Consider the following 20,598-nt stretch of genomic DNA (forward strand, 5'->3'; position numbering starts at 1 on the left):
GGGTCTGAGGATGCAGCTGGATCTGAGAGTGTGAGACGCTGTCATTTAGTACATGAACTAAAGATATAATCCTGTTTACTACTTTTTTTGGTCAAAGCAAAAATAATGCAAGAGTTATGTGAACACAATGTTTATTACATGTATAGAACTGAATATGCAGATGTTTATCATCTGGAAGCTTTGGGAAACTGGACTTTGATAATTTCCATGTAATGAATCCATTTCTCAAAAGCATTTTTTTCTAAAACACACACACACACACACACACACACACACACACACACACACACACACACACACACACACACACACTGTTCTCTGTAACCTCCCCAGATAGATACTTTTTAAAGATCTTGCTTGTTAAAATGCCTGCCAGCCTTTTAGAGAAGTTGACAGTTTAGGTGGTTTCTGTTAGCAGAAACACGTGGACTCAAAGCTTTTCCTCTAAAATGAATCTGTTGTGTAACACCACAGCTGGCTCAGAATACAGGTGCGTGCTCCTGCTCTCCCTGAGAAGGTAGAAGAGGAAGAGACCAATCCAGATGAGATGCAGGGGAGGAGGAGACACCCAACAGCAAAGGCACTGTTGCAATCTTAGCCTAAACCATATCTCTGAGACAGAGTTTCTTGTTGCCTGCTTGTATCTCTGGGTGACCACAGACCCCCTGCTCTCCAGGGTGAGTTGTGAACTCTGGAGCACTACCAAGATTGGCTGAGAGCTGAAGGAGAGTCCCAAAGGAGCTTCAATTCTGCAGAACTATACAGCCTTCTTTACCTTACCTTGACCGGGTGCTTAGAGTTTGGAAAGTCAGAGGTAAGAACTGAAATTCCTCCAGGTAAGAAGACCCCCCTCTTAGGAAATGGACTCCTCCAATTTTCTCACATGATTATTCAGGCACTTTCACTTTTCCATATATAGGAGTCGCTCAGGAGCAAGCTGTGGCAAGCTGGAGGGTGGGACACATCCCGAGTTCCATCCACTCCCTCCCTTCTCAGCAGTCCTCGCCTGTTCTCACGTGCTCACAGGCAGTTAGGCAGAAGTGATCCCCGTGGCTCTGCCAAAGACAAGCCTGTTGAGTTGAAAGAAGAAGAAGAAGAAGAAGAAAAAAAAAAACTCAGGCAAAGTCACAGCCTTAAAATTATTCCCTGGAAGAAGCGTGAGTGGAGTAGTGTGAGAAGATGAATGGACCAGTGGATGGCTTGTGTGACCACTCTCTAAGTGAAGAAGGAGCCTTCATGTTCACGTCGGAGTCTGTGGGAGAGGGACACCCGGGTAAGTAGGCTGTCCTGGAATGACTGGAAAACCATCATTCCAAGCCTACACTGAGGGAGTCGCTTACAAATGGTTTTAATTGACACATAATAATTGTGCATATTTATGGGGTACAGTGTGTTGTTTTGATCCATGAATATAACATGTAATGATGAAATTAGGGTAATGGGCATGCCCATTGCTGCAGACATTGACTACTTCTTTGTGGTGAAAACATTCAAAATTCCCTCTTTTAGCCCTTCAGTCACCCTACTGCGCAATGGAATGCCAGAGCTCATTCCTCCTATCTGACTATAACTTCGTACCTGTAGGAGTCACTTTTCCTAGAACTCTTCAGAGCAATGTGTGTGAGTTACCAGAAGGGATCTCTAGAGAAACAGCATGGAGTAGTTTCATAAAACAGTCCCTCCTGATGAAGCCGTGCTGTGGCCCACCACCAGCATGCCAGCACGGTGGGGCCAAGACAGGGAGTAGCAGCTGGCTGGCTAAGAGTATGGCACATGCAAAATGTATGATCAAGTCTTTACTTTTTATATGTATTTTTTTTTTTTTTTGAGCAAAGCTTTAATCTGTTATCAATGGCCAATTTAAGTCAACAGAGAATGTTCCTGAAACAAGACCATGGGTGACTAAGTTTTGCATGTAAAACATATGCAACTTAGGCATGAAAGCCTGCACCCTGGTCGCTGCAGGGGTAGACCTCTAGGTGCTGGTGACTCAGTGACGTTCTCTAAGAACAGAATAGAAGACCTAAACAGGAAGAAAATTTAGGCATTAGTTTTGGTCCCTGAAAAGTAGGTGGACTGTGACGTGGGGAAGTGAGAGAAGCTTCCTTGATGACGGTGAGAACTAGCACCAGAACATTCAGAGCCTCAAGTGTAGGACAATGGCTCTCAAACTTCAGGGTGCTTCAGAATCCCCCAGAGGGCTTGTTAAGACACAGAAGCCTGCGCCCCACCCTCCAGAGTTTCCGATTCAGTAGGTCTTGGGAGAGGCTCCAGAATTTGCATTTTTGACAAGTTCCCAGGAGATGCTGATGCTCTGGGGTGAAAACCACACTGAGAACCACTGCTCTTGGAGACCCCTGGGGGATAGATGTGCAGACTTCTGTATTTAAGTACCTCTTCAAAATTCATTTGAGTGTTTGCTAACTTATTATGAAGTCTGCCCTTTTCTATCTTCCTTGCTCTTGTTCTTCCTCAAAGATATTTATCTTTCCTACCTTGTAACTTGGCTTTGGACACCTCAGTGCACTACTCCTTCCATATACTTTAGCCAGTAGTTTTTGATGGGTGGTAGTTTTGCCCCACACCCCCCAAGAGCATTTTGTACTGTCTGGAGACATTTGTGGTTATCACAACTATAGGAGGTGGGGTAAGGTGCTATTTGCATCTGTTGAGTAGAGGTCAGGCACACTGCTAAGCATCCTGCAGTGCACAGGACAGCCTCTCAACAAAGAATTATCTGGCCCAAAATGTTAATAGTGCAGCTGTTGAAAAACCTTGAATTGAGTTTTTTATGTGACTTAGTTCAGTTCAATGTAAATAGCCTCTTTCATTGTGCATAACTGTATAAAGTATCTAGGTGTACTGTATTTTCCATCTCGGATACATTCTGGTCAGCTCCATGGCTATGAACCTCATGTATAGCTTAGGAGAAAGATTCACTCCACGCGGAAGAAGTGGGTTTTTGGGCATGCAGTGGCCAGTGGTCCCAAGGATGGCCCATTGTGTGCAGCAGCAGTGTGTTCAGAGGACTGAGAATGAACATGCCAGCCAATCAGTTGATTGTTTTCTATACTTAATGACAACCAATCAGTTTGTCTGATTGTCCCTTGTACTTGCCATTATAATTGTCCAGGTAAGTCAGTTTCCATAAAGGCTAGGTGACTTTCTGCTTGTCATTCCATTGCTGAATTCCTCTCTGCTGGAAAGATAAAGTTTTTCTTTTCGGGTTTTCCAAAAAAAAAAAAAAAAAAAAAAAAAAAAAAAAAAAAAAAAAACCAGCTATTGGCTATCTTAAGTCTACTAAGTGATATTGATAAAAATTTTGAAAGCCAAAACCGAAATCAACAATTCAGAAGCAATCTCCTTGGCTGTTGTCTTGGTGTGTCGTGCTCTCTGGAAGTCCCTGCTGGACTTCAGCTTTGTTCCTCCTTGTGTTGGATTTCCCTAGGCAGAGTGGGAGCCTGTGAGCTGTGTCTTTGCACAGGCAGAGACATCCACAATCAATGATCGTCAACAAGTTTCTAGGAACCCTGATGGGTAGGCCTAAGGTGGCTAGCATGTATTTATTTTAGGATATTTTATCAGCGGAAGGCCTTCAGTGGTAGAGGTGTACAGAGGCGATGGGCTTAGACAAACCTAAAGGTGCTACCGGGGTCTGCCACTGGCAGGAGGCTAGATTTACAAAAAAGAAAAAAAGAAAGAAAGAAACAAAACACAACCTCAAACATATGTTTAGCAGTAGTTTCTAAAGGAAACATTAGGGAGTTAGTGAATATCTTTAATTACAGAATGTAACATCTGCTTTTGAGAGCCAAATTGCTTGATTCTGGATCTGCATTCTTTTTTTTTTTTTTTTTTGAGACGGAGTCTCGCTCTGTCTCCCGGGCTGAGTGCAGTGGCCGGATCTCAGCTCACTGCAAGCTCCGCCTCCCGGGTTTACGCCATTCTCCTGCCTCAGCCTCCCGAGTAGCTGGGACTACAGGCGCCCGCCACCTCGCCCGGCTAGTTTTTTGTATTTTTTAGTAGAGACAGGGGTTTCACCGGGTTAGCCAGGATGGTCTTGATCTCCTGACCTCGTGATCCGCCCGTCTCGGCCTCCCAAAGTGCTGGGATTACAGGCTTGAGCCACCGCGCCCGGCCTGGATCTGCATTCTTAACAAAAACATATTACTCTATTAAGAGGAGACTGTGGGTATTTTTTTTTTTTTTTTTTTTTTTTTTTTTTTTTTTGAGACGGAGTCTCGCTCTGTCACCCAGGCTGGAGTGCAGTGGCCAGATCTCAGCTCACTGCAAGCTCCGCCTCCCGGGTTCACGCCATTCTCCTGCCTCAGCCTCCCGAGTAGCTGGGACTACAGGCGCCGCCACCTCGCCCGGCTAGTTTTTTGTATTTTTAGTAGAGACGGGGTTTCACCGTGTTAGCCAGGGTGGTCTCGATCTCCTGACCTCGTGATCCGCCCGTCTCGGCCTCCCAAAGTGCTGGGATTACAGGCTTGAGCCACTGCGCCCGGCCTTGTGGGTATTTTTAACACTGAATGAGCTAGAATATATGTAAGTAGATATCACTTTTATTTCTTAATTTGTAGATATTGACAGTTTGCATAACCCCAAAGCAAGAGTGGATTTTCCTACAAGCACCATTTAGTGCTTTACATTCTAGACCCTGCAGAATCTTTAAGGCAAATAGTGGAAGAATAAAATCAAATTCCAGCTCATATTGAACCCTTGTCAGTCCCACCTTAATTGAAGAGATCAAGCTCAGCTCTAAGGACACCTGGCTTTCAGGAGGCTGAGTGACCATGTGGGAGGATCTGAGAGCTGCTTATGGAAGTATTCTGCAAATAGCAATGATGTATAGGGGATATCTTGTAGAATTCTTATGGGTGGAGTGATGTACTTGGGTGCGGTGTTTTATATACGGTGCATTGCATCTTGTGGAACCTGCCATGCAATGCAACTGTTTGAGCCATCTGACTTTACCTCTTGGCAAAGAGGTAAAATTGACTTCTTAACTATTTTTAAGTTCATTTCCAGGACTTTTCTAGATGTTAGAAGTAAAGGAAACATGATGAGGAATGAGAGACTTTTTACTTAGAAGAATGTGTATGTGTTTGTATATATGTGAGTTGCTTTAGACTCCTAGAAGAACTGATTTTGACTGGGTACAGTGGCTAACACCTGTAATCCCCAGCACTTTCAGAGACTGAGGCAGGCGGATCACTTGAGGCCAGGAGTTCAAGACCAGCCTGGCCAATGTGGTGAAACGCCATCTCTACTGAAAATGCAAAACAAATTAGCCGGGCATGGTAGTGCATGCTTGTAATTCTAGCTACTTGGGAGGCTGAGGTGGGAGGATTGCTTGGAACCCAGGAGGTGGAGAGTGCAGTGAACCGAGATCGCACTACTGCACTCCAGCCTGGGTGATAGACCGAGACTCCATTTCAAGAAAAAAAAAAAGTTATTTCTTTTTTAGGGCATTCTGTGACTTTATATAATACGTGTCATCCAAAATTAGGCAGGAATGGAAAGAAATAAAAATTTCAAAGTGTTTCTAATTTCTTATACTTTAAAAAAGTGTTTTCCCTCTGGTAGATAAGTTGATATGTAAACTGAAAAGATATCTAATTATTTTAACATTTCAATTTGTTATCCCTAATGTTTTTGTGATTCTGACCCATATTTGCTCTTGCCCAGATAAGATCTGTGACCAGATCAGTGACGCAGTGCTGGATGCCCATCTCAAGCAAGACCCCAATGCCAAGGTGGCCTGTGGTAAGAAACACCCGATCCCTTCCTGCTGGAGACCTAAGTGGCTAGACTGAGAAGTTAATCATGGGCAGAAGACAAACGAGCCATACTCCTCAGTTCCAAAACCCATGTCCTCTGCTCTGCAGTAGATTTCTCAATTATGAGACTTCGCCTGTGTAATAACAGGGAGGAAAAACATTTCTAACCATGAAACAAATAGATAATTATTTTTAGCAAGAATCTGATGTTAGATGTCATAGCAACCATAAATAGCAGAGGGTTGGACCAGCACATGGCCTTTCTGATGCTTGATCTCATTGGGAACAAGGAGGTCTTTCAAAGTTCTTAGGTGAATCTTCCAGATGCAATGAAACAGCTGGAAACACAGGTAGCTGCCTAGATGGTTGTAAGCTGCACCCTCATTCTAGGAGCCTCTGTTGGCTGCACAGATACCTGGCTTCTCTTGTTTTCTTTCCTAGTTTGTGGTATGATTTAGGTTTTAAAATAATTAGTGTCCCCCATTTAATAGCAACTGGAAGGCAGCATCTTCATCAATTGTTTTTCAATAAATCAATGGCTTTCCTAAGAGACATTAATGTTAAACTAAAGTACTGAAGCCCTGCCTCCATCTGCATAATTTATTGTGTCTGAAGACTCATGTAGGCTGAAGATCTTCATCTTTATTTGTGAGATAAGTTGTTTGGCGGGAAAACCTTTGCCTGGCTTAAAGCCCATGGCACAGTGGCAGAGTCAGGGACTCTGGAGCCTGGAGGGCCCCCAGGGTGATCAGGTCCAGGCTGTTCATTTTAGAGACAGGATCACAGCGCCCTCTGCATCAGGGCCTGGCCAAGGCCATGGGGTAGGGTTCCCCAGTGTGAAGACCGGAGTCCTGCTCTCCTTACTGTCATTGTCATGTCCTGTCCACTGCATGAACCCATCCTTCTCTCTCTGGTTGCATCCTTGCCCCTGTATTGAATACTACAGGGATTCATGCCCCTCTGAGGGTAGATTCTACCCTTATATTTTTGTAAATATCTGGAGAGAAGTTTGGCCTGCTTTGATTTTTTTGGTCTGGATCCCACTCCCTAAAGCCTGCAGTGGAGGTTTAGCAATGTCGGGGACGGGGGGTCACATGTGTGGACTACATTCTTTATGACAGCTACATACAACCATCATCTCCCTTTAATCCACACAGCAGTCTTATAAATAGCTTTGTTAAATAGATGAGGGAACAGAGACTTAGAGGGGTTAAATAAGTTGTTCAGGATCACCACTTATGACTGACTCTTTCCAAGACAGCATTGAAAGATGCTCAGTGCTTGGTGCTAGGATTTTTTCTTTTTATTGGCATTTCTATTTTCCTTCTGGAATCCATTCCTCGTAAGGCCCCTTGTGTGTTTTCTTTGTCCACACTGTGAGAGGTCTGGGAATATGAGCTTCCCTTTGCTGGCACTTGGCTGCTAACTCTCCCCACTCCCTTTCAGAGACGGTGTGCAAGACCGGCATGGTGCTGCTGTGTGGCGAGATCACTTCAATGGCCATGGTGGATTACCAGCGAGTGGTGAGGGACACCATCAAGCACATCGGCTATGATGACTCGGCCAAGGGTGAGGGCAGGCCTCCGGGTCCGAAATCCCTGTTACTCTCTGCTAATAGAGACCCTGATGCTGAGTCAAACCCGCGCCTTTCAGCCGGATGGGAGTATCAACACTACCAGGAGGAAAACACTCCTACACTCGTCTGTCAGGTTTCAGAGGTCAAAGACTCTGGCATAAGGATGGCCAACAGGTGACTATGCCCAGCAGGCCCAGCACATGCCCATCTGTTGTTGACTGGGCTTGTTTTGGTCCTGCCTTCTTGGCACTGGCAAAGGCTTTGGAAGAGAAAGACGCACTGAATAAAGGGGGCTGCCCTTCTTTGGGGACATGCTCCCTGCCAGGCACTGATGATAGTCTCTTGTGTTTTCCTAATCATTTATGTACTTATGCAGACAAGGAAATGGAGGCCTAGAGGAGTAAACAGTCTGTATGAGATCACAGGGTAAGCAGCCACTAGGCTCGGGACTCCTGTGCTTCCACTAAACATACTTCTAATCATAGACATGGAGCAAGATGACTCAGTCCAGAACTGGTGCTGACAGCAGACGAGGCTGGTCCAGGTTAGCACCTGTGCCACGTAGTGTAGGGCCACCACCCAGGAAGGGGCACAGGCCCTAGCAGAGCCTTGAAACAGATTCCAACATCTGAGGCTGGGCAGGCCAGGCGGCGGTACAGCCTGGAGGGCAGCAAAGGACCCAGAGAGCGAGCACCAGGTGTGGAGGGCCTGTGTGCGATCACATTCTGCAGGAGTTTCAGGGGCCCTTTGTCCACGCTGGCTTCCTGGGCAGGGCTCCGGTCCCAATTGTTAGAGCCTCCACATTAGTCTCTGGCATTAGATGTTCAGGCAATTCCAATTTTTAAAGAAAAATCCATTTTGGCTCTCTGTTGGCTCTCTCCCTAATTCTCTGAAATCACTGTGAGAGATGTGGTGACCTCACACCATGGCAAAAAGACCCACTTCCAGGTCAGCCTGCCTAGATAAACACCTGTAATCAAGAGGCACAGAGAGAAGCATGACTTTAAAGGTGTTCATTTCTGCCTGTGTCACATAATGGTTGCTTAGGGTGATGTGTGGCATCCTGTGGGTCAGGGTATGCAGAGATGCCAGACCCCCTTTGTAAGTGAGAGAGCCCACTCATGGTATGATGGTGCAGACTCACAGAGGTTCAGTCCAGCCACGGCCTGGCGCAGCCCAAAGTGCTCATGAGCAATTAATGTTGGTTGAATAGATGACAGTGATTTTGAGACTCAGTGGGAAGAGAAGCAGTAAGAGCCGGTTAATTCTCCTGGTCGGGACATGAGGGTATTCACAGAGGAAACACATTGTCCCAGAGCTGCAGCTTCCTGAGGCGTTACCACACGGAGCCTGTTCTACCAAGAAAAGCCAATTTGTTTATGTACATTTAGACCTTATTCAAGTGCAAAACTTATTCTGCATTAGGAAGGAGGGAAATTTTCCAGGAGGCAATGTTCCCTAGGAAGGAGAAATGAGTGAGAGCCCAGCCATGGCTGAGTTGGGCTCAGCTGGCTGAGGTTCCCTGTGCCCAAGTTTGTCCATTTACCTGTGCTCAATGGACAGGAACAGCCTTAGGTCGTGTGCAGTAACAGCTTTAGCAGGGTCTCAGGCCAATGGCTCCTCATTGCTCCTGGCTGTGGTGTTGCTGGGCTCATTGTCCTTTCCAAACCCTGTACCTCTCCTCTTGGTCCCCTAAGTTCTGTTTTTCCAAATTCCTTGGAGCCCTTGCTTGATTTTTGAGCCCTGGGGAGATTCGTTATTTAGACAGACAGTGATTAGGTAAACTGTGAAATGTTCAGTGCAGAACAGGACAGCGTTTGGCAGTTCTTTAAAGACTGTTCATTGATTTGTGCATTCAAAAACATTCATTAGGAAACAGGAAGGTGTAAAGGGCAAAGGTGACCTGATACTCCTAGGGTATATGATGCAACATGAGGTGCCCGGGGTAAGTTCCTGGCATCATGTGTGATGAACTGCAGGCAGGTCCGGGGCATGCACTGAGGGTGGACATAGGGTTTGGGCATGTGGGGTGGGTGCTGGAGGAAGAATGTTCTAGGCCAGGGACCTAGTGGAGATGGAAAAGTATATCATGCTGATGGCTAAACCTGAGTTCATGTTGGCTCAAGGAGTCCTGGGAGCAAAGGCTGTGTCAGACTGAAAAGCTTTAGTTTTATTCCTTGGCAGTAGATCCCCACCTGAAGCTTGTACAGAAACAACAGCTTGGATCTGTGTGTTTTCTCTGTAAGTCCTTTCAGGCTGTGTGGGTAGGAGAATAGATGGGAAAGAACATGGCTGTGGGAGTTTGGAAAGTGAGTGTGTCACTATGCTTGACGTGGTGGGGGCATCCACGTATTCAGCCCCTTATTCTCACAGTCCCTGTGGCTGAGCCCAGCACAGCTGTGAGGAGGTGTGCACAGTCTCGGTGCATAGCAATTTCCTCATGGGGCTCCCAGGGCTGAGCTACTGCTAGTCCAGACTTTCCCAAATCAGTGCCCAGCGTGCCAGGGGTAGCAGGCCTATACCCCGTGCCTCAGCTTTGCAGACGGGAAAGGGCAGGTGGCTTTTCCATTTGCCCCAGACTCTGTGTACCTTTCAGGGTCAGGGACCCTGGCTCGGGGAGTCTGTCTGTATAGTTCATGTATACTGTATTTGTTCAGCATGTTAAATAGTTGTGTCAGGCACACAGCTGGGCTTCTGAGTGACAGTGTCAAAAGGGCTCTTGATTTTCTCCTAGTGCAGTGATAGCAAACTGGGTTCTGAGAGGTACCTGTGGGAGAGCCTAAGGGACAGGGTATGTGTCAGCCACCGTCCTCAACCAGAGGAGCCTTGGCATCACCTTGTTTTAATCTGCAGGTCTCTGTAGGGTGTGTGTGTGTGTGTGTGTGTGTGTGTGTGTGAACCAAGTTCTAATTGAGCACAGTAAAATACACCACGGATAATTTTGATTGGCCAAAGAATTCTACATGAAGGTGTGGGGCCTCTCCCATCCTGGGCCTCAGCTGTGGGCCTAGACAGACCCTGGTTAGTTAGGGACACCCCACCCTGACACCAAATGGTATGTCGGGAACTGAGCCGTCCATCAGGAAGCTCATGGCCCCCTCCGTCTGAGCTGTACCCCACTTAGACTCACTTTGCTTCCACCTAGGCTTTGACTTCAAGACTTGTAACGTGCTGGTGGCTTTGGAGCAGCAATCCCCGGATATTGCCCAGTGCGTCCATCTGGACAGAAACGAGGAGGATGTCGGGGCAGGAGATCAGGTAGCTCGCCACTGCATGTGGGAGCTGTGTGTTGAGCTGGCTGGGAAAGTTCATGAGCAGTGAGTTAATCACACTGAGGGGTGAATAACACAGGAATCACTCTCATCCTAGCACAAGAGCTGGGAGTGAGTTGAGTACCTCAGCTTCACGGCCATGCTGTGGATGGCTGTGGTTGCTAACACTGAGTTTGGGCTTGTCTCCCCCTCCTAGAGTGTTGGGGGTCAGGGATGACATCCTTCCCCTGCACGTGCCAGTGGAAAGTTCCACGGAGGAGGCACCCAATCAACGTGGACACACCAGGCAGATTTCGGGCTTGGAGAGAGCCACAGTCCTCTTGGTCTATGGGCGCCGCTCAACCTGCTCTCTCACCACAGGGTTTGATGTTCGGCTACGCCACCGACGAGACAGAGGAGTGCATGCCCCTCACCATCATCCTTGCCCACAAGCTCAACGCCCGGATGGCGGACCTCAGGCGCTCCGGCCTCCTCCCCTGGCTGCGGCCTGACTCTAAGACTCAGGTGAGCAGCTGAATGACCCCGGGAGAGCCATAGACAGAAGCTTTAACACCCCCAAATCTTCTTGATTCTGTCATTTTTAAGATCAAAATATTCAGTCTAGGCACTCAAAGAATGGTCAGTTTTGAAAAGAACTATTTATGTGAAAAATCTTCAGCTGGAGATGCTTCTCACATTCTATTATAAACTAGTTAATGGAAAGGGGAGTTCTGGGTTTTTTTGTTTGTTTGTTTGCTCATTAGCAAACATTGACTAATGAGTCCCCAAATCCTGCCACAAACATACTTCTTAACTGGCTTCCATATTTCCAGGCCTTTTTGTCCTGAACAGGCTGTCTGTGCTGTGTCTGTGCTGTGTCTGTGCTGTGTCTGTGCTGTCTGTCTCGTCATGGCCCTTTTTCTTATCTTTTTTTCTCATGAAAAGGCTTTACCTCTGTTGTTTCCAGCTCCAACCCCATGGGCCCTGACCTCTCTTCTCTCTGCAGTGTTGAAATCAACCGGAGGCCTATATTTGAAGGCTGGGATGATGCAAGTGTTAGCAGAGACACAGGCCTCCTAGCACCTCACTCCTGTATCCCCTCCCTGCTTAACCCCAATGACCCCTCTTGTGATTCCCAAGTTCCCAGCACTTCGTCCTGCACAACCTCTCTCCCTGTGTCCATGCTCATGGACCCCCTTCTCACCTTCACATACTCAGCTCCCACATCTCCCACCTGTGGGTTTCTCTGGTCACCCTCCAAGCAGATGGGCCCTGAGAGCCTGCTGTGTGCAGCACCCTGCCACCTCCTGCCTGCCTTTCCCCAATCCTGTTCAGTGCCATCTCTCTCCACCTACCCATGTCCCCAGTTTGCCCCAGTTTGCCCCATCAAGCACTCCTCTCACTCCAGTCCAGCCTTCCCCAGGGCTTCTATCATCCCAGCCAGGCCAGGATCAGTGCCCTACCCTCCCAAAGGTTCTCCCTGCTTGGAAATTCCAGTTAATTTAGGCTTCATTTTTAACTTCCTAACATCTATTCAGTGTTTTCTACAACTTTTGGCTTCCTACAAGAGGACAGGGGAAATCCACTTGTTATTCTGGCATTCAGAACCTTTTATGGTCTTCCAACTTTACCTGCCTCTGCCTGCCCCACCCCATCTTTGCTTAATTGACATCATTTCACTCATGGTCCCCTTGTTTCTTAGGGCTTTGCTTTACCCGAGCTCCCTCTCTGGTCCTCACCTGTCCTTGAGTGGCCAGCAAAGTTCTACCTCTTCTGGGATGCCATCCCTGGCCACTAGCAGACAGCGCCTTCTCTTGTCCTGCACTTGGAATCTGGAACCCATGGTGCTATAGCTCAGCATGCTGTGTGTGGCTCCATGTACAACTCCAGCTGTACAGAGATGGAGTTCCTTCTTGCGCAAGTGTCAGGCCATGCACAGGGTAGAGGTTGCATACTGGCTGTACTGGGGCAGGGAAGCGTGCTTATGCCCAAAGGGAGCCTTTCCTTGGGACTTCCTGTGTTATCCATGTGACCCCCCCCCCAAGGGAGGATGGGAACCATCAGCATTCATTGGGTGTTCTTGGAGGTCGTGGGTTAGGAGAGCTAAAGCATGTAGATTGTGATGGCACCCAAAGAAAGGGGCCCATGATGTCAACCTGCCTGTCCTGTCCTGGACTAGAATGGTGCTGCAACATAGAAGCAGGGCGAAGATTCACAGAAGGGGAAATCTTAGAACAGGGAGGGGAGGCAGCCAGTGGCGCTGACTGTTTTTCTCTTCTTTGTACAAGAGAGAGGAACAGAGGGACCACCTATTGGACCTGCTGAAGCAGGTTCATTGTGCTTAGATATGAAATAGAGGGTTTCTAGGTTTAGGGGTCAGTCCCCCCACAGCAAGGAAGGGAGGGTAGGATGGGCTCTTTTAGGGCTTCCCTTCCTTTGAAGAATTGTCTTGAAAATGCCAATACGGATACCGGAGTCAGCCTCACTCCCCTGCCACAGCAGGACCACGGACCAGCTCCAGTTGCAGGGGGTGCGGGCTTGCTGTGTGGCTCCAGGAGGCCCCTCGCCTGCTGGCCTCCAAACAGCCTGGCTTGCTCGACTCACTCCCTCCATGAGAGAGGCCCTGGGCCAGGCACGGCTTGTCTAGGTCCCCTGCTCCGCACCCTGTTTGTGAAGCAGTGTCTTTATCCAGCTGGAGTGCTGGCTGTGAGCAGGATGGGTCTTTCCACCTGAACAAATCCCTGCTGCTGATAGTGAGGCCTGGGTGGTGGTGCGGATGGCTATTTTTGTACCCGGTCAGAGCTGTGTTTTCCATGGTATGTTTTTCCCCACAACTTGCTGACGTGATGAGATAAGCGCTGTGCTCAGGGCCCTTTGCTCTGCCACCCTGTTCTGCAGTTCTGCAAGGCCACTGCGTGGAGTCTACCGGGTGGGGGTGGAGTCACCCAGGGGAACAGTGGAGATGGCCTGAGCATGCTCCCCGGCTGTGCACCTTTTCCTGAGACTCCATGCAGCAGACCCAGTCCTAGAGTCTGTTGCAGACAGTACCTGTCTTCCTGGGAGTGCCCTACCCCAGATTCCAGCCCCTTTCCCAGGACCCTATGTGTGCACAGCCTGGCATTTGAGGGCTGCTCTCAGCTCATGAGATCTGTGTGCGTCGGGCCATCTCATGCAGATCTCACGTGGCCAGGGCTCTTTCTTCTGCTTCTTCTGGACCTTCCCTGTTGCTCCTTAGACCAGGCAGAAGTTTGTTACAGATCCAGGGTTTGATGGATACCTGAGTAGCCTTGGGGAGGTAGAGAGCTTGCTGCAGGCACAGTCCCAGGGAGCCACTGTTTGCTGCCCCATGGTTCTGTCCAGGCCCTGGGATGGGAGCAGTCCCATGCCCACTGGCCAGTGTTCCTCCCAGGGTCCTCTGGCAGAGCTGCACCCCTGCAGACACCACATGTTCCTAAAATCCTCTGAGCCCTGCTCTTGTGGGTCCATGCTGCTTTCAGCAGCTATTGGGCCTGTGGCCAGCACAGGGTCTTGAGCGGCAACCAACCTTCTTCTCGGAAGAGCCCTGTCTACCAGCCTGTGCAGCTCCAGGTCAGGTCCCAACTCTTCCAGCTGTGTGATCTTGACCAAGACATTTACATTTTGGATCCTTGGCTTTCTTATCTGCATCACTGGCAGGAGGAGAGATACCTCCTGGGCTATAGAGGGTCAAGAAAGGGCTTTGGCCATGGGGACATTTGCTGGCACCTAGAAATGTCTGAGACAGAAGAGGGGTCATAAGTTGAGAGGAATCTCAAGTCTCCAAGCAGTGCTAATTGTGGTCCCATGTGGGAATAGCTGGGCCTTACACCCAGTCCCCCCACAGCACCAGGCAATTTTTTGAATGTAAGAATATGTCAGATTAACTCCCCCAATACCCTTTGAAGACAGGAGGCCCCACTTGGCTCCTGGGAGCCCTGCCCACCTCCTCCTGGGTGTCTGTGCCTGGCCACCATGTGCCATTCGCTCAGTCTCAGCCTCACAGTGTCTCCCCCACCCTTCTGATGGACAGGTGACAGTTCAGTACATGCAGGACAATGGCGCAGTCATCCCCGTGCGCATCCACACCATCGTCATCTCTGTGCAGCACAACGAAGACATCACGCTGGAGGAGATGCGCAGGGCCCTGAAGGAGCAGGTCATCAGGGCCGTGGTGCCGGCCAAGTACCTGGACAAAGACACTGTCTATCACCTGCAGCCCAGTGGGCGGTTTGTCATTGGAGGTCCCCAGGTGCATCCTTGTCTCTGAACAAAGCCCTGGTTTTTCTTTGTTACTGGGGTTGCTTATGTCTCAGAGCAGGAAAACCGTAAGAGTTAGCTTGGAGTGGGTGAGCTGGCTCTGGCCATGGACTAAATGTAAAGCTGGTGAATTTTAGCCTCTGTACATTTAGTGCGGTCTCTGGGGAGGTCTGCTGTGTGTCTGACAGTATGTGAGAAATTGGGGACATGCCCCTAGGATTCCTCCACTTAGCACCGCCGGGCCCTCCCACTCCTGCCATCTCAAGTGACCACGACCTTACCCATGGCTGCTGTGCCTCGCCCTGCTGTGGTGCACATTCCCCGCTGCAGCATTTGCACGTGGCCAGCTGTTCTCTGGTGGCTGTTTCCAGATCTTCACCACAGGCTGCCTCTGGCTGTTGTGGGTGCCAGGGTGGGGCAGGGTGTTTTAGACAGGGCGCCACTGGCCCCTCTCCTGTACTACAAGTGTGAGGAGTGGAGGTTGCAGAACACTGCTGCCAGGCTGCTGCCCACTGCCTGGGCCCTCAGCTTGCATGCTTTGCCACAGAGCTGAGCCCCATCCTGGGTTCCAGGAGCAAGTGGAATGTAGAAACACAGGGTAGAAGGAGGTAACACTTAATTGTTTTTTCTTGCAGGACTTCTCAAAGCCTAGACATACTAGTGTGAACTGTGGATCTCTAAAAGGCGGGGGGCGGGGGGCGGGGGGAGAGTAGGCAGACTTCCCCAAATCATATAACATAGAACTCCCACCCTTTTAAAGACATGACTATTGACTGGTGTTGCCCAGAGCACACTTGGGAAGTGGACAACATGGCATTTGCTAGATGGCATCAGCCAGGGTTGTATTTATGACAGTGCAATTCCTGCCTGCGGTTGGATCTCTCCATTGTGATGGACTCAGTAACAAAGGCATTAGGGAGTGGCTGTGACCCCAGAGAACCCCTGGCCTACCTTCTGCCCTTTCTAATGAAGCTTTGGCAGGTTACCTGATTTCAGTATGTGGTCAGTGACTGAGCTGGAAGTGGAGTCCAGAGTTTGGGGCAAAGGGGTCTTACAAAAATGTCTGTGGGCAGCCCCAGGACATCGTTCCTGAGTTGCAGTTCAGCTGCCATCAGAGTGCTTCAGCCTCCTCTAGCATCTAGGGGCTGGCTCTGCTTCTTATCTTGATTTCTCTCCCTCTGCAGGGGGATGCGGGTGTCACTGGCCGTAAGATTATTGTGGACACCTATGGTGGCTGGGGGGCTCATGGTGGTGGGGCCTTCTCTGGGAAGGACTACACCAAGGTGGACCGCTCAGCTGCATATGCTGCCCGCTGGGTGGCCAAGTCTCTGGTGAAAGCAGGGCTCTGCCGGAGAGTGCTTGTCCAGGTAAGTCCCCTCCACCCACCACCGTCCTGTTGCAGTGGAAGACCCCTGCCCAGCTCTGCCCTGAGTAAGGGGATGTTGGCCCGGTGGGAAAGCCGCACGCTTTGCCAAAGGTTGTGATTGTGTGATTGTGTTGGGCACTGTGGCCAGGGCTCTGAAAACCTGGGGGAGGGAAAACCAAAATCTTCAGGGAGAGGGGCACGTAGAATAACTGTCCTCGGTGAAGATAGCAGGAAAATTGCAGGGGAGCATGCTGGGCAAGAGACGTGTGGTCCCCGCTGGTCCCTTCAGAAGAAGGGCAAAGCTGCTGAGAGGGGCAGGGCCCACACAGAGGCTTCAGTCCCTGACGCTGCGCCTTGCTGGAAGGTTTCCTATGCCATTGGTGTGGCCGAGCCGCTGTCCATTTCCATCTTCACCTACGGAACCTCTCAGAAGACAGAGCAAGAGCTGCTGGATGTGGTGCGTAAGAACTTCGACCTCCGGCCGGGTGTCATTGTCAGGTAAAGTGCCATGCTCTGCTATTACACAGGACCTTGCTCCCTCCTTGCCCAGATGCTCACTTCACCTGAAAGGGAGGCAGAAAGGAGGATGTTTCTGCCTCTCAGAAGTGGGAGGGTCTATGAGCTCCTGGTATAGCACAGTGCATTCCCAGGGCAGAAAGCCTGGCTGTCAGGTTGAAGGAGGCTGCCCCAGGTTCCTGCTGGCCCAGCCAACACCAACTCCGGTGGGGCCATCTCTGAGCAGCTGGGAGGCAGGCTGGGGATCTTAGGAAAATAATTATTAATATAAGGTCAGATGGCTCAAATGGCTGGGAATCGAGTCAGCAAGTCTATTCCCCATTTCCAGAGCTTGGTGGTGTCAACATTGGCCTGGGCCAGGTAAGTGGAGTGGGAGGAGAAAGGCATCCGAAGGCTGGAGTTAGGTCCTGGTCCCTGAACCTCTGAGCATCCGTGGGGCTATAAAACGAGACCGTGGTATGGCACAGATAGGATGTGTGTACAGCTGCTGGGGGGAGGTGTAGTGCCATGTGAGGAGGGCTGTGCTACAGTTCGTTTCTCCCTCCTGTCCTTGAAATGGAGAAAGAAACCCTGCTCCTGTTCCATCTTCCAATGCCCTTCCTTTCTGCTGGACATGCAGGGATTTGGACTTGAAGAAGCCCATCTACCAGAAGACAGCATGCTACGGCCATTTCGGAAGAAGCGAGTTCCCATGGGAGATTCCCAAGAAGCTTGTGTTTTAGAGCCGGGGGAGCTGGGCCTGGTCTCACCCTGCAGGTGCCTGGTGGCCATGCTTCTCTTCCCCAGAGCCCTGGCTGCTGATCGCCTTCCCCACCCACCAGCCCTCGGGACAAAGCCAGGTCCCTCTCATTTAGCCTGTTCTGTCATCATCACGGCCGGCTGGAGGCAGGGGCTTCCTGGTGCTGGAGGTTGGCTCTTGATGTGAGGATGGGCATGGTGTTCTGCCGCTCCGTCAGACTGGGGCAATGTTAATTTAGTGGAAAAGGCACCCCGTCAAGAGTGAATTCCCTCACTCGCCTCCCCCGACAGCTGGACCCTGACCAGCTCCCCCTCTCTCCCCTTGTCTGTGCCAGGTGAGGTCAGGACATCTCACAGACCTCAGGGCTCCTTGTGGGCCTGTGCTCCTGAGCCTCCCTTTCACAGGCAGCCAGTGCCCTGAACCAGGGTCTCCAGAAAGCCCTGGAGGCCAGGCCAGGCATGTGGCAGGGGTTAGAGCAGGACTAATGACTCCTAAGCACCTGTAGTGTGCAAGGGACCCAGCTAATGACTGGGTCATTTTTTCTTCACTGCAACATGATGAGGTAGTACCTTTTATTATCTCATTTATAGATGGGGGAAAGCAAAACACAGAGTCTGGATAACTTCCCCAGGGTCCCACAGCCACGTGTTTAGGCCTAGATGTATAACTAGGAGCTTTGACTCAGGAGCCTGTAACACACCCCCTTCCCCACCGTTGTCACATGCCAGTAACAGGCTTGAACAATTACAAAGCAGATTCAGAAATGAGGCCATGGACTCTGTCCTGAAGGCCCAAGGTTACTGGAAATGAGGGGATTAACCCACCAGCTCTTGTTCAGCCCTGGGCAATTGTCTGAAAAATGAAGACAGAACCATAGGACTATTTTGTTTGCTTCATGTGTCCCAGAAGATGGCTGAGGGTAAGCTGGATACCTGGACCATCAGGGTGGGCTGGAGTTTGGGATTAACCAGCAGCTCTAGAATCCCAGCCCCCTGACCTCTCAGAGACATGCAGAGATTGGGTTTTTAGACTTCTGGGGTAAGTGGTCTAAGTCCAGTCCAGTCCCATCTGGGCTTCCTGTAGCAGAAGCAGCAACTTGTCCTAGCACAGATGGCCAGCCCCTTATACAGAGGCCCTCAGGTCTTTCTCCTTCCCTGGTCCCTTGTATCCTCTGCAGGCTGAGTGCATTTGGAGGGAGTGAGTGGGCCCTTCGGATGCCCCATCCAGGGAGGCTGGTGCTAAGGCTTCATGTTAAATAGGCGGGGCTTGCCTTCTGGTGTTGGACAAGCTGCTGAGATGTCATGAGGAGATTCTGCCTTTGCCAGGTGACTCTCTGGGGAGCAGATCTGCTCCTAAGGGGCCTGAGCAGTCCTTGGCCCACTAGGGTCTTGGAACTCACCTGCCTTTCCATCCATGGCCAGCAGCACCTGCCCCACCTGCCTCACTTGTCCTTAGCCTGGACCTCTGATAGCAGCATCTCTACCTTCTCCCCAGCTCCCAGGACCACAGGCTCAGGCAGGGGCTTCCATGGGCCCCAGGGGAACAGTGGGGACTCGGCCTCTCTCTAGGGTGCATGGTGCTGGTTCAGGCTGGGAGAGGCAGCCCAGGAAGTCTCATCTGGGGAGCAAGCAGCCTGCATCTGGGCCTTAGCTTGGAGCACAAAGACCCTGGCTTTCATTTTCTCTCAGATGATCGGAAATTAAGGCAACAAAAGAAGCCCGGCTCCTGGTCACCTAGGAAGCCTCAAATTCCTTCCCTTGGAGGGAGGGAGAGGTTTGCAGGTGACCGAGTTCCTCTAACTTGGATCATACTCAATGTGAAAATTCAGACTTTTATACTTTCCCTGCCCTCTAGAGAAATAAGATATTTTTTTGTCAATTTGTTTGTATGAAACTAAAGCCTTTATTTGTTAATAGTTCCTGCTAAAACAGTGAATAAAAACTCAAGGAGCAACTACCCTATGTTTAGTTTTTCTCTGCAAAACCCCAGAGACATGACACCTGCTCTGTGTAGCATTCCCTGGTTGCCCGTCCCCACCAACAGAGGGAGTTAGTATCCTCCCCTCAGGGTCACCCCATCCTGTCCACATGGAGCAGATGTTTCATGGACTAGGTTTTTCTTGTTACTAGCAGCTATGTTAAGCCACACCACTGCCATGTTCATTCCTCACCACATCTCACCAGGGTTGATATTCTTAGGAAGCCCATTTTTACATGCAGGGCCCTGAGGCCCAAAAAGGGTTAAGACCAAGGGCAGTGGCCACCTCTGAATCCTCCCTGAATTCTGTGTGCTCTCCTTCTGCATTGCTGCCCTTAGGCTGCCTATGCCTTATCCTGTGCCCTTCCTGCATGGTGTCTCTGTGAGGCTGGCTTGAAGGCAGGCTCAGGCCATGTCTGGAGTGTGGGTAAGTGACTGAACTTGAACAAAGTGAGGGAGTGGCAGGGCTTCTGCAGAGAGAAGAGCCAGACTTTCAAGTGGGTGCACGTTTCCCTTCACTCATGTTCAGTTGTGAAGAGAATAAGCAAATGGTTCTTTTTCATTAGAAGATCTTCCCTGCCATGGCCCCTGGTGATATGGTTCTTGGGGTTTGATCAGAGCAGGAGGAAGATGGGTCCTGCATGGTTTCTGGCAAGCAGGCTGTGTGGACAGGACTCAGCTCTGAGGAATGTCCTGGTGCAGCCTGAGGCAAAGCCCATGTGGCTCTCCTGTCTCACGGGCGGACAAGGCTGATCTGGGGTGCCAGGAAGACCCAGAACGTGGCAGGGAGGGGAGAGAGGATGAGGCCAAAGGGCCTCACAGTCCTGTTTGAGACAGAACCTATACCCCTAGAAGACACTAGGTAGGGCAATACAATGAAACATGACACATTACAGAGAAAAGCACGTTTCTCAAGTGCATACAGACACACTTATGAAACACACTGGAATACTTGCCTGGGGTAGGGGGAGGACTCTAGGTATAACATGCAAAATAATTAGTGAAAGCAAGAAAGAACCAATGTTTGAGCCACAAGGCCAAGTGTCACAGTGTTAGGGAAATGTGGAAGGAGCAAAGGAGGTTGGCAGGGAGCGGCCAGTGGAGTTTGAGGAAAC

At 50.0% G+C, this 20,598-nt stretch overlaps 1 protein-coding gene across 1 annotated transcript; it reads left to right on the forward strand.

Annotated features, from left to right (window-relative positions):
• The first annotated feature begins 561 nt into the window (after positions 1-561).
• Positions 562-19,462, forward strand: MAT1A (methionine adenosyltransferase 1A). The gene is made up of 10 exons (XM_010363277.2): positions 562-814; positions 920-1,273; positions 5,692-5,769; positions 7,230-7,352; positions 10,505-10,617; positions 10,992-11,135; positions 14,659-14,877; positions 16,070-16,252; positions 16,616-16,749; positions 17,387-19,462. Exons 2-10 carry the CDS (start codon positions 1,180-1,182, stop codon positions 17,487-17,489), a joined length of 1,191 nt encoding a protein of 396 aa, XP_010361579.1. The 5' UTR covers positions 562-814; positions 920-1,179; the 3' UTR covers positions 17,490-19,462.
• The last annotated feature ends 1,136 nt before the right edge of the window (positions 19,463-20,598 follow it).

Source organism: Rhinopithecus roxellana, chromosome 11 (genome assembly GCF_007565055.1).
Source record: "Rhinopithecus roxellana isolate Shanxi Qingling chromosome 11, ASM756505v1, whole genome shotgun sequence".
NCBI classification, from domain to species: Eukaryota; Metazoa; Chordata; class Mammalia; order Primates; family Cercopithecidae; genus Rhinopithecus; species Rhinopithecus roxellana.